This window comes from Neomonachus schauinslandi, chromosome 1, assembly GCF_002201575.2.
Source record: "Neomonachus schauinslandi chromosome 1, ASM220157v2, whole genome shotgun sequence".
In the NCBI taxonomy this organism is placed as follows: Eukaryota; Metazoa; Chordata; class Mammalia; order Carnivora; family Phocidae; genus Neomonachus; species Neomonachus schauinslandi.
In genome coordinates, this window is record NC_058403.1 from 125,365 (window position 1) to 142,294 (window position 16,930).

Below are 16,930 nucleotides of genomic sequence, written 5' to 3' on the forward strand. Positions count from 1 at the left end.
AAGGGTGTTTTCTGGGGTCTCTTTTATGAGGGCATTAACCCCACTCATGCAGGCTGCATCCTCAAGACCTAATCACCTCCCAAAGACCCCACCTCCTCATACCATCACAGTGGGGGGATTACATTTCAACCTATGAGTTTTGGAGGGGCACCAACATTCAGTACATAGCAAAGCCCTGACCCCCAATGTGACTGTATTTGTAGATCGGGGCTTTAAGGAAATAGCGAGGTTAAATGAGGTCACTGAGGTGCAGTTCTCATTCAGGCAGAACTGTCTCTTCCAGGAAGAGACACCAGAGAGCCCCTGCTCCCTCTCCCTGGACACATGGAGAAGGCGGCCATCTGGAACCAAACTGTCCGGCCCCTTGGTCTTGGGTCTTCCCAGGCTCCAGAGCTCAACCGTTGTTTCCACCACCCGGCCTGAGCAGACTGAGAGACTCTAAGTCCGGCTGACAGAACAAGCAGACAAAAGTATCAGTCAAGAGCCAACTGTCTGAACAAGACAACTGACAGATTTGATCTCAATGACGTGTTGAGAGCTCTGTGTCCAACAACAGGAGACACACTCAAGTACTTGCAAACGCAGCTGACACGTGCGAGTCGGCAAATTTCAGGAGAGTGAAATCACTCCGGTTGTTCTTGGACCACAGGGACATTCAGCTAGAGATTAATAAGAAAAAATAACTAGAAAATCCCATCTTTTGAAATTATGCCACAATTTCTAAGTAGCCCATGGTACAACAGAAGAAATCATAATGGGAATCAGAGAATATTTGAAACTGGGAGATATTAAAAATATATCAAAATATGTAGTTGCTGCTAAAGCATTTCTAAAGGAAAAGTCAAGTGTTGGTGCATGCATCAGAAAAGGAAAGAAGTTGAAAATCCATGACTGAAGCATCTACCTCATGGGGGGAAATTAATCTCAACCCCTCCCTCACAACTGTGGCAGAAACCCAGGCCAGGTGGAGTGCTGATCTACACGCCAAGGATAAAACAATTTAAGCTATACAAGAGACTACAGAACATCTTATAGACCTTGGAATAGGAAAAGATTCCTTAAACAGGACACAGCAAGTGTTACCCATAAAAGAAAACAATGTCAAATTGGACAAATAAAACTTAAGACCTTCTGTTTAAAATACTCTAAAGAGAGGGAAGAACAAGCCACAGAGTCAGTGTTCACAGAACAAACCTATGAAGGACTCCTAGTGGGATTATCTCAAGAACACCTGCACAACTGATGAGAAACCCTCTACACTCACACCCACCAGGACGGGCAAAGGGCAAACCACAGACGACAGTGGGGGCTGAGGGTGAGCAGCGCCGTACCTCGCATGACCGCGAGGAGGGACGTCTGAAAGGCCATCTGGCCGTTCCTAGCGAAGCTGAACTCGGTGTGCACATACGTACGTGCACCCATCATGGCAGCCGCTCGCGGGAAACAAGCCAGCTGTCCACCATGGGGGAGGAAGACGTGAACTGTGGCACATCGGACGGCAGGATACTGCACACAACCCGCGGACGGGTCTCCCACATGTAACGGGAGCTGAAGGAGGCAGACGCAAACAGACCCTTAGACTGTACAGGCTCCCACACTGTCCCCCCACCGACCCGGCGGCCTAAACGTCAGCTTCTTTCTCACAGTCTGCAGGCTGGACGTCCAACGTCAAGGCCCCAGCACATCTGGTGTCTGAAGAGACTGCTTCCTGGTTCCCAGACGGCCACCTTCTGCTGGGTCCTCCCGTGGGGGCAGGGGCGAGCCGCCCTCTGGACTCTCCCCTCGAAGGGCATTAAATCCCATCATGGGCGCTCCCCCCTCATGGCCTAACCACCTCCCAAAGTCCCCACCTCCTCATAGCGTCACCTTGGGGGGTCGTTTTCAACCTGGGGATTTGGGGAGGACACAAACACTCTAGAGAAAACAGACAACTTGTAACTCCACTCACACAATCCTCCAAACCAGGCAAAAGCAATCTACAATGTCAGAAGTTCGGCGTTACCGACCCTTGGGAGGTGCTGAGTGCAAGGGGCGCTATTACACGGAGGTCCGCCCTGTGAAATTTCACCCACCTGTACACTCATGACTTATGCGGTTTGGGCTCTATATCTTATATTTCAATAAAAAGTTAACTAAAAATCAAAACCACACACACAAAAAACTGTAAACCCGTCCCTCCAGGCTGGAGGAGAAAGATTACGAAGCAGGGCATACAGTGTGACCCCACGCTTGTAATCAGAGCGTGTGTGCACAGAAATGGGATACACACCAACATTCATTTATTTAAAAATATTTATTGGGCATGTGCTATGTGCCGACACATAATTTATCCGGAAGACATCTCTACAACTGTACTATCCATGCAGAGTCCCGTCACATGCGTTTCCAGCTGCAGGTCCCGCACGGCTTGCTGGGACCCCACTCTGCATGGCGCAGGAGGAACCAGGGCAGCAAGGACACCAGGACACATGATGCGCGAACAGCCACTTTCACAGGAGTACGAGGTTGATGCGTGTGTGTCCTACGAGTTTAGAACGAGACCTAGCTAGGGACACTGTGCCACCGACTCACCCACAAGCCGGCACTGTGGACACCACTGGTGGACACCCGGAGACACAGCCTACTTCTAGAGGACGGACACGGGCAGTGACGGCGGTGGGGGGGGCTCCCGCCCAGCGCAGCGCAGTCGTCGCTGGACGACCCCGACCACGCGACCGAGCCCACAGACGCGGGCGCTGCCGCCCGCCAGGCAGCGAGAACGTGGGCCCCCGTCCCAGTGCGTCTTCGTTCGCTCGGGTTCATTCCTGCAGTGTCTGCACACTGCTTCCCACAGAACTTCAGCTGTCATCTCCAGATGGGAAAGACTTTTTCTCCACCCTGAAAAAGACAAAGGAAACAAAGCAATCAAATCAGAAATCACTTCAGTATGATTAACATGCAGTACTTCCTAATAACAATATTTTACAAAAGAACGACATTTAGGTGCAGAAATTTTTTTGACAAACATTAAAACTTATACAATTAGCATAAAACATAGTATAAAAGGGGTATTAAAACATATGGAGAAGCCCTCCGATTTTCTTTTCTGCCCTGCACTAACCCATGAGAATCCCCCGCTCAGCAGCCTCTGGGAGACACAGGCCCCGGGCCCCACCTGGCCACAGTTTCACCGTGGGCGGGATGGCTCCTCAGCCCTCGAACCGCTGCCACGGTGGGAAGGCGACCCACACCACACGCCTACATCACGCACCACCAGCAGCGGGTCAGCCCCCAGCCCTGGCTCTCCACCGGGGCCTCCTGGACACGCGAAGGGTGGACCTTGGCTGGGCTGGGCCTCTACCCTCACAGACTCACCTCCTCGCCCTCTGACTCCTGCTCTGCAAGTGACAGCATTCACTTCCCATCAGGAGGGTCAGAAAAATAACACAGCAGAGGAGGCTGTGTGGTCTGGCCACGTGATCACCCCAGACCCGTCTCCCAGGACCAGCGCCCCAGCACCTGACTTGACAGCTAAGTCTCTTACTTTCTGCGATGTGGGGTCTTGTGTGGAAGTGACGGACCAGCTCAGCGCCACGGACATGTGCCTCCTCCACACGGGGTTTCTCTGCAACACAACCGAGCCTGTGACCACATCTCCCGTGAGGACGGGGACAGGCTCGTCCATCATGAACAGCACCTGCTTCCAGTGGGTGGTGCTGCAAGACACAGGGCATGAGGTCACCTCTCTGGAGCCGGACTCTCAGGCTTACCCGCGCGCGGGACAGACGCACCCCAGCCCTACGACCCGGACGGCCTCTGTGTGTTGCAGGGACTGAGTTACAACCCAGGGCGGACGCAGCTCCTGGACGCTGCCCAGATTCCGGGAGAGTGAGGGTGGCTGGTGCTGGTGGCTCAGAGGACACATGGCCGGGCACAGGCCCCTTGCACCCTGGCACAGCGGGCATCTACCCAAAGTCCCCCGCGCAGTCTCTAAGCTGCCAATGCCCGAGATCTAGTCTCTGCAGTCCAAAAAAGTGATTATTCCTGTGAGAGTCAGGCGGAAGGTGAGCATGACAACTGTAACATTTGGGAGAAATGGTCGCAACTCCCAAGCTCTTTAGGTTCTACCGGCTCTGAGAGCATGCACGACCGCCTCTGGCCGACACCTGGCGTGCACCCCACGGTCACGCTCACCGGCTCACCCTCCCTCCTGCCTCACCCACTGTGAGAATCTCTCTCCGCCTTCACAGAGCGCTTGTCCCATGTCTGCACCCTGCTAGCCCCACCCCACCTGTGTGTGGACACACTGGGGGAAGACCACCCAGGCACACGACTGCCCACTGGGTTTCTCGTGTTCCCACCCTCACCTGGTGACGGCTCGCATCTGTGCTGGCCGGATCTGGAAGGAAGGCTGGCTGGAGCCCCAGCCCTGCCACCACCACAGGACACTCAGCACACAGAGCACACAGCCCCTCGGCTCTGCCCCCGCTTTACAGAAGGACGTCTGGGGTCCTTCTGGGCCCACTGCCACAGCCAGTATCTAACCCAGACGCTGCTGCAACCCTCCCTGGCCCAGGGCAGTTACTGAACAGGACAACAAAGGCCCCAGAGAAGGCAGCGTTTCCAGGGGGGCTGCCGCGTCCAGCACAGAAGCAGACTACGTCAGCTTCGCAGGATGCTCGAGCAAGTGAGCAGCATCAAAATGTTACTGCATAAAAAATATGTCTCGAGGGACGCCTGGGTGGCTCAGTCAGTGTCTGCCTTCAGCTCAGGTCATGATCCCAGGGTCCTGGGTTCAAGCCCCACGTCGGGCTCCCTGCTCAGCGGGGAGTCTGCTTCTCCCTCTGCCCCTCCCCCTGCTCGTGCTCTCTCTCTGACAAATAGATAAAATCTTTTTTTAAGAGATTTGTCTCAAGAGGCACTGACCTTCCCCCAGAAAGTCTGAGTTAAAAGCCCCTAGAGCTCTGTGGACTGTGTTTGTATGAGACCATGGGAAGCTAAAGCAGCGTCCGGGGCAACTGAGGAAGCCCAAGTCTGCTCCTACGTACGCAGGGGTCAGAGGGCAGCCCACGGAAGCCCAGTGCGGGGTGGGTGGGGCACGGCCCCGGGACTCGCCCACCCTCTGCCTGCACACCCTGCTCGAGCACCAGGGCAGCCTGGTCTGCAGAACCCGGGCCAACGGACCAGCACTGCCAGATCTCTGCCCACGGCTGCCATGCTGACAACACGCAGGCTGGCCACCCGCGCCCGCTCCTCCGGGGCTGCTGTGCGGAGCCCCCGCGGGAGAGGCACACTCACGGGTGCAACGGGCCTGTGCTCAGCACCAGCTGGGGCTCATCCTCCTCCAGGCTCTGAAACCGGACACTGAACCAGGCTGTGAATCCATGCAGAGTGCCGGCTTTCCTGATCTCAAAGTGCAGCTCGCCTTTCATTGTCTGTTCAAGCAAATGATAAGAAAGGGGCATGGCTTCCGTAAGCACGTGACACCAGGCCGCAAGGGTGTCCCCGAGCAAGAATTAGCAACTGTCCTCCGCCTGGCCCCACCTCACAGATCCCACCTCCCTGCACTGCACTCAGCAGCCCTACCGTCTAGTTCAGTAATTACGACTGTAACTTGCTAGTTTAGTTGAACACAGCAAACACCACATAAAATTTCCTCCTCCGGAAAGTATTAAAACTGGCATCATAAATTCAAATGCTGCAGATAATCAGAAAAGGTGTCAAGCAATTTGGGCCTCATTTGCCCAAATTTGAGTGGAATACTATTTCCTCTCAATTCTTTGCATCAATAAAGTTCCAGGCTGGGTCTCTATTCTGCAAAACTGAGTGCAGAGTCAAGAGCTCAGTCCCCACGTTGTTCTGCCCACCTGAGCCCCAGCAGGGGCTTCCAGTGACCCCCACACTCTCCTGCACCTGCACCTCCCAGCACACCCTTAAAATGAGATCCTCCCAAATCCACACACGCCACCTCGTGGCAACAGGGGGTAAGTAAAAGTAAGAATTAAGAATTCTGTCATCAACAGTAGCGAAAAAAATTTTAATTGAAAGGCCTTGAAGAAACTGGATATAATTTATTAAAATCTGAAGATGCTGAAAATATTAAACATATATCTAAGAAGAACTGATGATGTTAAAGAGGTTAGCAATAAAGAAAATAATGTAAAATATAAAATACAAAACCAGAGCATAAAAAAGAAAAGACTCTGGAAAAATCAAAGGCAAGTTCATAACATTCGCACGGAAGTCTTGGCGTGTGTGTGCCGCTTACTTAACGTGAAAGGGAAGCACGCGTCTTCTCTCACCTCTAGGTCAGCAATCTGCACGGTTCTCATGTCCAGCTGTAATATGGTGCATGGTTCAGAGAGACAGTCTTCTGGTTTCAAAATGTGGTTGTACTTGGGCTTCGAAAAAAACTCCTTAATTGCTAAAGATCTAGGGAAAGAGTCAAAGGCACTGCTCTGAGGCGTGTACCAACATCTCAGGCCGGGACACACACACGCACGTCCACAGCACTTGCTCTTTCCCTCCAGCATTAGCAGGAATTCCAAGCCATGGCCAGCGCACGAGGGCACCGAGGCAGGGCTGGAGGGCTCCCACCTCCATCCTCCTCACGGGGCCTGAACACACAGAAACCAGCCTTTCCCACACGGGCAGTGCCCGGACCCACTTCAAGGCCCTCCTCCTGACCTGTGGACGGAAGGTCCACGGGAGCCTCCCACAGGTCCCTCGCCTGCCTTCACCTCATTACGTGGACATTTCATCACCTCGCAGAGTAAGAAGGTGAGGACCGGACCTAAGATCGTCACAGCAAGTAAGATACTCCTGTTCTGGATGGCCCAGGAAGAAATGTACTGAACCAGCAAGCCTGCAGGGCCCCCTAGAGCCCGACTCTCAGGAGGAGTCCCTGCATACAGGCGCTGAGGCCCTGCACGGTCGTCTTGTCGTCACCCCGTCTAACCCCCGCCCGTTCCACTGCTGAACGCTGTGCTTGCCCAAAGTCACCTACCATTTAGCGCAGAAACGCTTCAAAAATCAAGCACAGCACTAACTTCTGAAATAGCAGTTAAAAGTCAACATTTTAAATAAAGATGCCACGATATGGACATATTTTTAGTATTTTCTGATAAAAATAATTATGCACGTGTAAGGAACTGGGAAAATATAGAAAAGTACAAAGAAAAAACTTGAACGTCCCACGCCCTTGCCTCGGCACTTGATATATTTAGTCATTTTCTCCCCCGGACATATATTCATATGTGTCTTTATGCAAAGTAGAAGCCATTCTGTAGACATGGTCTGTGTCCTACCACTTCTACCGTCTCTTAATCCATCGGGCGGACACACAGCAACCCAGCCGTGTTCCCTTGGAACGCGGTCTGCTCCCCGCGTCGTGTGTATGGGACAGATGGGGGTGGACGCCGGACGCCAGCCTGCAGGGCCCCCGCACCCACAGCTCTGGGCACGTGGGCTCGTCCCCCCACCTCCCCTGCAGCTCAAGGAGCACCAACTGCTGTCTAATCTTTGTTCATCTGGTAGGCAAAAATGGCATTTATTTTAACTTGCATTTCAATCACTAATGACGTTGCGATTTCTTTCAAATATCACCTGGTGACTTTATTTAGTTTTGGGGACTTGCTTATTCCTATGACTTGGCTATAATTTCACTGGACATACATCTTTTTCTGACTCTAGGATCTGTCAGCGAGCAACTTTCTCTAAGTAGTCGCCGCCTTTTTGAATTGTATTTATGCTGACACACAGATGTCGACTTTTATAGACTGAAGTCCAGTGCTGCCTTCTTTCTTTCTGTTGACTTCCCATCTAAAGCCTGACACAGAGGCCCCCATGGATTCCTGTGCTTGATGCAGATGTTTTAACACAAAACTCTTAAACCCATGTGAAATTAAATTTCAGTGTACAGTATAAGAGAAGGAAAGAGGTTTCAAGGGGCTCACCAATGGCCCAGAACACTTGGCCACCTGTGCCCCTCACGCCCCACCTCTCGCACACACGTTCTGCGCGTGTCCATCCTGTGCCGCCGCTCTGTCCTTCCTTGTCTCAGGACCACTCTGCCTTCATCCCGGTGCCTCCAGCTTAGACGTTACACCCGGCCACATCGGAACCTCCTCGCTGCTCTGTTGTCGACCCTCCCAGCCCTGCCTGCCCATTTTCCCCTAGACGAACGACAGAACAGCTCTGCTGGGGACCTCTCCTCTCCATCCCCTCTGGGGCTCGGGTCGAGAGTGCAATGCTTCCAACACGTTAACTGGGGAAGATTTCTTACCTTTGCGTTAACATCTCGTCTCTTGAACTGTTTAGAAGAAACCACAAAGGCCCAGAGCCCAGAGAGAGAGAGAGGGAGCACACGTAGCCATCGGGGCAGCCAGCCGGCACCCACGCTCACCTGGCCCTCACTGCGTAAGCGAGGCTCCCTGCAGATCCTGACCAGCGGGACCCTCCCCTACTTTCCAGGGCTGACGCCGGTGCCTCTAAACAATCAGGGCATGCTAGCTTCTGTCACTGTCTTCTTACAAAAGGCAACACCAAAAACACGAGGCCGAACCAGCCAATCATTTCCTATTACAACCTGAAGTCCAACTGTACAAGCATGTCCGTGTGTTAAAATGAGGACAGCAATTATGCTACGCTGGAGCATGGCTTCCTTTGCCAACTGCCAGGAACAACTTCACAAATACATTTTCTGATCCTTTAAAAATGAACAGCTCTTACGGTAGGAACACGTATTTGTGTGTTAACAGACCACATATTTAGAAAGGCCTTGTTTCCAACCATGACCACATTTTTCCCATTATATCTGAGAACTTAGACTGCAAAAGCCTTGTCATTTCCCATCACATCTGTTACGAGTTTGAAGGCATGAAAGTCAACGTGCGAAGCTCTTAGGCCTGTGAATGAATTCAGATCCGCGTCATGGCAGGCCCTACAACGGAGTAGGCGCTCTGTGTCTAGCAAGCCCGCGGCATGCCCAGCCAGGAGGCCAGGAACACGCGGGTGCGCACCCCGCTGCACTCACTTGAGGGCGCTGAGGTTGAACTCGTAGGCGTTGTCCCAGAAGAGCACCTTGCTGCGGTAGTCTCTGTCCGCGCTGCAGGGCACCAGGTGCAGCGCGGCCGTGGTCGGCCAGATGACCCCATCCTCCTTCAGCCACACGTCCCGGGCGTACAGGATCGACTCAATCATGAACTCAAACTGCACAGGAGGGAGACACACAGGGGACATAGTGACTGAGGCCCGTGCCTGCGACAGACGATCTGGGAGGACTTACCTTGTACCCACACCAGTGGTGTTGCTGGTCCCTACCCCAGCCTGGGGTGGAGTCACACCAGCTCACACTGCACTGGGTTCACAACTGGGCCCAGCCGACGGGAGAGCCCTTCCCTCTCACCATCTCTGTCAGCCCAAGTCAGCTGCAACTCCATTTTTAACAGCCCCAAAGCACTGCAGAGTTTTCACTGTAAAACCATATAAATCTGGCCTCTGGGGTATTCTCAGCATTTTCGTAACCCTGTAAGTTGACTGAGATCACTTCTTAAAAACATGAAACATTAAAGCAGGCATGCCGCGGAGGTTCATATGGTACTTAAGTCATAAGAGCAGCTTAACGCCACCTCACACCCTCAGAACGCACCGGACAGGTGGCATGTGATGCCTGAGATGGGCAGCGGGGGCTGGGAGCAGCCCCAAGAAGCCAGCCTTTGTGTCTGAACCAGGGAGTGTGTGGGGAGCGTGCAGGGAATGGGAAGCCGATGGGAAGCCCCAGAAGGGCTTTTTCTTAAGTAACTTCAGGCGGTTTTTATTACAGAAGTAGTTTATGTTCAGTATGGAAAAATTTAGAAAACTCAGAAAAGCACAAACAAAAAGTCATGAGTAAACCCAGCACCCAAAAGGAACCATTGTTTGCTTGGCAGCTTATCCTCAAGGACTCTTCTTCACGTACACACACATGCACACATGTGAAAATTATATACAGATAATTTTTAATTTTATTTTGTTAAATTACCAATAGTAAGTCAGTCTACAAATTTTAACACTTCTTTGGATCTGTGTAACACAACCACAATCAGGATACGGAACAGTTCCATTACCCCAAAACACTCCTCGTGATATCCTTTGTGGTCACCTCCTCCCACTACCTCCCACCTCTGGAAACCACAAACTGGCCTCCCTGTGGCTTTGTCTTTTTGAGAACGTCACATAAACGGAATCATATGGTACACACTCTTTGGAGACTGGCTTCTTTCACTCATAATATCAACTTTTTCATAGGCTAGAAGGTTCTGTCCTGTGCTTTCTATCCTGTTCTGTGTCTTTCCTCATTATAGTATCACGGTTTTAATTACTCTATGTGACTTTAATGATGCCAGCATGTAGTCTCTGGGATTTGTCCATATTTGTGCATCAGTAATTCATTCTTTTTTTTTTTTAAAGATTTTATTTATTTATTTGACAGAGAGAGAGAGAGAGAGCACACGTAGGCAGAGAGGCAGGCAGAGGGAGAGGGAGAAGCAGGCTCTCCGTGGAGCAGGGAGCCCGATGTGGGGCTCGATCCCAGGACCCTGAGATCGTGACCTGAGCCGAAGGCAGACGCTTCACTGACTGAGCCACCCAGGCGCCCCAGTAGTTCATTCTTTATTGCCCAGTAGTATTCCACTGTGTGGATGGACCACAGCTGCTTATCCAATCACCTGTTGAAGCACACTTGGGTTGTTTGCAGTTTTTGGCAATTATAACTGGAGCCGGTATAAACACTCATGTACAGGTCTTTGTGTGAACACAGCCTGTTTCTCCAGCATCAATACCCTCAAGTGTAATTACGGGGTCGTAGGGTAAGTGCACCTGTAACCCTACAGGAAACTGCCAAACGGTCTTCCAGGGTGGCTGTGTCATTCCTGAGTTTTAGCTGTCCATGGCACGTGGTATTATTACAATTTCAGCCATTTCAATAGGCGCGTAGCAGTATCTCGTTAGTTTTAGTTTGTATGTCCCTGTTTAATGTCTTTTCACATGCTTATTTCTCATCCATCTATATATACTTTGGTACAAAGTCTCTATTCAAGTCTTTTGCCCATTTTTCACTTAGGTTGTTTACTTTCTTCCTGCTGAATTTTGAGAGTTCTTTGTATATTCAGGATACACATTAGATATGTGATTTGCAAATATTTTCTCCTAATCTTACCATGGCTTTTCATTTTCTTTTACAGAGCAGACATTTTTAATTTTGATCGTCTGGCATATCAACTTTTTCTTTAATGGATCATGCTTTAAGAATCAACTAAAAACCCTTTGCCTAACCCATGAAGATTTTCTCCCAAGATTTCTTCTGAAAGTTTTATAGTTTTATAGTCCAAGTTATTAGATCTAGAATCAATTTTGAATTAACATTTTTGTAGAAGGTATGAGGCTTAAAAATGAAGCTCTTTTTTTCTTTCTTCTTTTTTTATTTCACATATGGATGGCCAACTAACTGCCAATATCTTCTAATGAAAAGACTACCTTTTCTCCATTAAACTGATTTTGCTCCCCTGTTAAAATCAATTGGCTATAGTTTTAGGCATCTATTTCTCCATTTTATTCCATTGTCTTATGTGTCTACCCTTTCCACCAATACTACACTGTCTTGACTACTATGCTTTATGCTAAGTTTTAAAGTCAGGCAGCATGTAATTCTTCCAACTTCATTCTTCTTTTTATCAGCTGGGGCACTTGGGTGGCTCAGTCATTTAAGCGTCTGCCTTCAGCTCGGGTTGTGATCTCAGGGTCATGGGATCGAGCCCCGCGTCGGGCTCCACACTCAAGCAGGGAGTCTGCTTCTCCCCCTCTCTCTCACTCTAAAATAAATAAACAAATCTTTAAAAAAAAAAAAAAGACAAAAGGTAACAAATGCTGGCAAGAATATACAGAAAAGGGAACCCTTGAACATTGTTAGTGGGAATGTAACAGCCAGTGTGGAAAATGGTACAGAGGTTCCTCAGCAAATTAAAACTAGAAATACCACGTGATCCAGCAATCCCACTTCTGGGTTTACATCCAGAGGAACAGAATCATTATCTCAAAGAGGTGTCTGTACTCCCATGTTCACAATAACCAAGATGTGAAAACAACCTAGGTGTCCACTGACAGATGAGTGGATCAAGTATGAGATACAGATGTGACATGTGTGTGACATGTCGCCGCAGATGCGGACATACACAATGGAGTACTACTCGGCCATGGGAAAGAAGGAACTTCTGCCATCTGCAAACCCATGGATGAAGCCAGAGGGCCTTATGCTAACGAAAAAAGCCTCACACAGATACACAAATACTGCATCCTATCACTTATATGTGAAATCTTAAAAAAAAAATTTTAAGTTGAACTCATAGAATCACAGAGGGTAAAAAAGTGGTTACCAGGAGCTCAGGGGTGAGGAAAACAGGGAGACATTGGTGAAAGGGTACAAACTGTCAATTATAAACTGCGTAAGGTCGGAGTATCTATTACATACCATGGTGACTACAGTTGACAATGCCGTCATTGTGAGGTGACAGATGTGCTAACTCAGTGGGGCAGGGGGTGAGGGGAAGCTATCGATAATATATACAAATATCAAATCATCATCCTGCATATTTTACTATCTTATGACTTTATAATTATACCTCAATGCAAGTGAAGACAGACAACAGATAAATAGATCATACATAAAGAAGTGAGCTTCAAGAGAGATTACAACTGAGAAATATTTTTAAAAGTTGGAAATGGTCTACAAAGTGAATATAACATCAATTTATGAAAATATGAATCTTGTTCACATTATCAAAGCATGTTCGTATCAGGTTGTAAACCAACATGCGTCTGAGCATTAAATTAATTCACCCTTAATTTATGCTCATTAAATTCCTTAACTTTATTTGCTTAAAAAAAACATAAAAAGAAAAAAGAGTGAAAGAAAAAAACAGGAACAAAGAACAAGAACAACAAACAGAACACAGTAACAAATATGGTAGATATATTAATCTGACTATATTAATAATCACTTTGAATGCCAATGGTCTAAATATACCAGTTAAAAGACAGAGATTATCAGAGTGGATCAAAAACTAAGACCCAACTAGGTACTGTCTACAAGAAATCCACTTTAAATATACTGACACAGGGGTGCCTGGCTGGCTCAGTCAGAAGAGCATGCAACTCGTGATCTCAGGGTCATGAGTTCAAGCCCCACATGGGGTGTAGAGATTACTTAAATGAAAAATAAAATGAATAAATATACTGACACATATAAATTAAAAGTAAATGGATGGAGAAAGATATACGATTCTAACACTAATCAAAAGAAAGCAGGAGTAACTTGTTAATTTCAGACAGAGCAGGCTTCAGAGGAAGGAAGTTATCAGAGATAAAGAGGGCCATAGCATAACGATGAAGGGGTCAATTCTCCAAGAAGACATTATACACCTAACAAATGAGCATCACTGTGTGAGGCAAAAACAAAGAGAGCTGCAAGGAGAAAGAGATGAATCAGGCACCCCCGTCTCAGAAAAGGACAGATCCAGCAAGCAGAAGGTCTGTAAGGACACAGTCGAACTCAACACCACCATCCACCAACAGGACATAATGCAGACCTACAGACCACTTCATCCAACAGCAGAACACACCTCCTTCTCAAGCTCACATGGAGCACTCACCAAGAGAGACACGTTCTGGGCCATAAAACACATCTGCACAACTTTAAAACAACAGAAATTATACAATGTCTGCTCTCAGAACACAACAGAATTAAACTAGAAATTAACAGAAAGATAGCTGGAAAATCAAAAAATACTTGAGAGATTAAAAAACACTTCTGGAAAAAAAACACATGGATCAAAGAAGAAATCTCAACAGAAATTTTAAAAATATTTTGAATATTGCCAAACTTTTTGTGCATTAATTGATAGAGTCATGTGAGTCTTCTTTTGTAGACTGTTAATACAGATTACACGGACTTATTTTTCCATACTGAACGAACCAGCCTTGAATTCCAAAGCTAATCTCTTCTTTGTTAGAATGTTATTCTAACTGCAAGATTACATTTCCTAGTATTTTTGAGGATTTGTGCATTTATGAACATGAGTTATTAGGTTGCAGTTTTTGGTTTGGGTTTGGTATTAAGATAATGCAGGTCTCACCAAATGAGCTGGGAAGAGTCTGTCCTCTTCCATTTTCTGAAAGACATTGTTCAGATATGGCGTTATTTCTTCCTGAAATGTGTTTGCATATTTTGCCAGTGAAATAATTTAGGCCTACAGATTTCTCTTCCGAAGGTTTTCAACTGTAAGTTCAATATCTTTATTAGTTATTTCATTATTCAGGTTATCTACTTCATTGCGAGTTAGTTGTGGAAGTTTGCAGTTTTCAAAAGAATGGATCTTTTTCATCTAAATTTCTGAAGCTACGTATGGAGAGACAGAGAAGGAATAACAATGAACTCAAGACCAGGTCAGTGTAGAAGAAAGAAGACTCTGGTCTTCTTTCCCAACATTCCTGCTACTATATGCTTTTCAAAGTCCTCAAACAGCATCTCCCTGCACCCTGTCTTGGATCTATAGCTGTATTAACTGGGAGACAGGGTGGAGTGTGCTTACTCCATCTTACCTGGAACTGAAGCAAGGTCATTGCTATGTATGATTTTTTTTTTTTTAATGTATTTATTTGAGAGAGAGGCAGCGTGAGTGCACAGTAAGGAGGGGCAGAGGGAGAGAGAGTCTTAAGCAGACTCCGAGCTCAGCACAGAGCCCCACACGGGGCTCAATCTCATGACCCTGAGATCACAACCTGAGCCAAAACCAAGAGTGGGACACTTAACCAACTGTACCACCCAGACGCCCCACTATGTATGGTTTTTAAAAAACTGGACTCATATTGTACATGCTTTTTGGTGCTTTTTTCAAAAATACCACCAACCAATGTTTTTTCTCTAAGATTATTACAAGTTTAAGGTGTACAGCATGGTAATTTGGTTTATATATATTGCAAAATGATTATAATAGGTTTAGTTAATATCTATCACCTCATATTGACACATTAAAAAGATAAAAACTTTGCCTTGTGATAAAACCTCTTAGATCTACAGCTGACCTTGGAACAAGCAGGGAATAGGGCACTGACTCTTTATGCAGTTGAAATCCACATATAACCTTTGACTCCCCAAAAACTTGATTACTAATAAGCTACTGGTGACCTAAAGCCTTAATAAGAACATGAACAGTCAATCAACATGTATTTTGTTGTTTATATCGTGTACTGTGTTCTTACAATAAAGTAAGCTGGAGAAAAGAAAATGTTAGAATCATAAAGGAAATACACTTACAGTACGGTCCTGTATTTATCAAAGAAATCCCACGTGTAAATCCCACGTCCACGTGGTTCAAACCCACGCTGCTCGAGGGTTGAGGGTGCTCTGGTAATGACGGTCCCACACATCTCACAGCAGGGCGAGCCGCAGTCACCACACTGTACATCATGGCCCGGGACTCACCTGTCTGCCACCTGAAGTCTGTTCCCTGTGACCACAGTCCTCCCATCCCCCCCCGCCCCCTGCTAACCACAAATGTGATCCCTCTTCTAGGACTGTGGTGCGTGAGTTTTGTGTTGCTGTCTTTAGATTCCACATGTAAGTGAGATCATACCACATGTCCCTCTCTGACGGACTTCACTTAGCATAACGCCTTCAAGGTCCGTCCACGTCACAGACGGCGGGACATTATGGCGTCACGGCTGCCCTGCACTAAACAGAAGTCAGCGCCAGGAGAAGCACCAGGTGGTTTGACTGAGCACGACAGCCACGGCTCTCCCCAAGATGCTCTGCTCACAAGAGCCCGAACCCAGCTCACACCCGCTCCTTGGAATCCGCACTTCCTCGGCGCAACCCACGGCCATCCCGCGTGTCCCGGTGCCCCTTACCAGCAGGCAGGTCCCCATCCACTCGGATACCAGCACGTCTACCTTCTCCGGCAGCACCACATCCTCCACCTTCTGCTGGAAAACGGTGATGATGTCGGCAAAGCCATTCTGCATGACCAGCTGCCCTGTGTGCTGGGCCATCTCGCTGGCCTCCACCGCATACACCTGCACGTCACAGGACCGTCAGTGTGCATCCCACCCACAAAGCAGCCTGTCATCTGCTCTCCCTGGGCCTGTGGCTACAGCCAAGTCAGAACCAGCCTCAGAGGAAACAGGGACAGAAGGAAGGGAGTGTGCTGGACAGCAGGGACAGCAGCTGGGCCACACTGTGCGACCTCCAACAGATGGAGCCCTGACAAGGGAGCTACCCCCAATCTTAACTCTACCTTCTGCCTAAAACAGACAGGGGGCTGCTGGTGGAAAGAAGCCTCTGCATGCACGCTGGGCATCCATCGCAGGGGCCCTAATGGGTCAGACCCAGTGGCCCGGCTCCCATACACACAGCCACATACCCCATAACTGACGCCGGAGATTCCCAGCACGGGTCTGAGAACAATCCAACATTCAGGATACCAGTGGCTGAGACAATTTCAAGCCCAGGTTGTCAGAGGAAGGTCCTGAGTGCTACGTCTTGGTTCTGACAGCATCTGAACTCCAGGGACCACCGTCCTGCAGTTTCCGTTATGAACTAGGAGTTTCATCCACCTATGTCAGGGGCCATCATGACCCTTCAACTCTGGAAGCCCCACACATGCTCTGCAGGGAAGAGGATGAAGGACCCCAACATGGGTCACAGAGACTGGTCTGTTCTGGCCCTACCAGGTGGTCCCTGCTCGGAGCAGGGATAACACTTGGACAGTGATCTACACAAGTGGCCCAGCTCCAACACAGGGACACAAGTGTTTCTCTAACTGAAATAAACATTTTACAAAAAATATCCCACCACATGCAACTCACTCAGGTATTTTCTATTCCATCCTATTCTACTCTGTGCTGTTTGTGACTCAAT

The 16,930-nt window shown here is 48.4% G+C and overlaps 1 protein-coding gene across 4 annotated transcripts in view; it reads right to left on the minus strand.

The window, feature by feature from the left end:
* Positions 1 to 2,746: 2,746 nt before the first annotated feature.
* PRMT2 (protein arginine methyltransferase 2) overlaps positions 2,747 to 16,930 on the minus strand; it is a 29,162-nt gene continuing 14,978 nt past the window's right edge. For 2 of the 4 annotated variants that reach the window (XM_021679208.1, XM_021679210.1), the window contains 6 exons: positions 15,922 to 16,086; positions 9,014 to 9,189; positions 6,282 to 6,411; positions 5,278 to 5,414; positions 3,524 to 3,695; positions 2,747 to 2,877 (listed from right to left, as the gene is read on the minus strand). In XM_021679208.1, the coding sequence (XP_021534883.1) occupies positions 2,845 to 2,877; positions 3,524 to 3,695; positions 5,278 to 5,414; positions 6,282 to 6,411; positions 9,014 to 9,189; positions 15,922 to 16,086 (813 nt within the window). In that variant the 3' untranslated portion in view covers positions 2,747 to 2,844. Of the gene's footprint in view, positions 2,878 to 3,523; positions 3,696 to 5,277; positions 5,415 to 6,281; positions 6,412 to 9,013; positions 9,190 to 15,921; positions 16,087 to 16,930 lie in introns of those variants that run through there. The other 2 variants (XM_021679209.2, XM_021679211.2) reach the window with 2 other exon arrangements.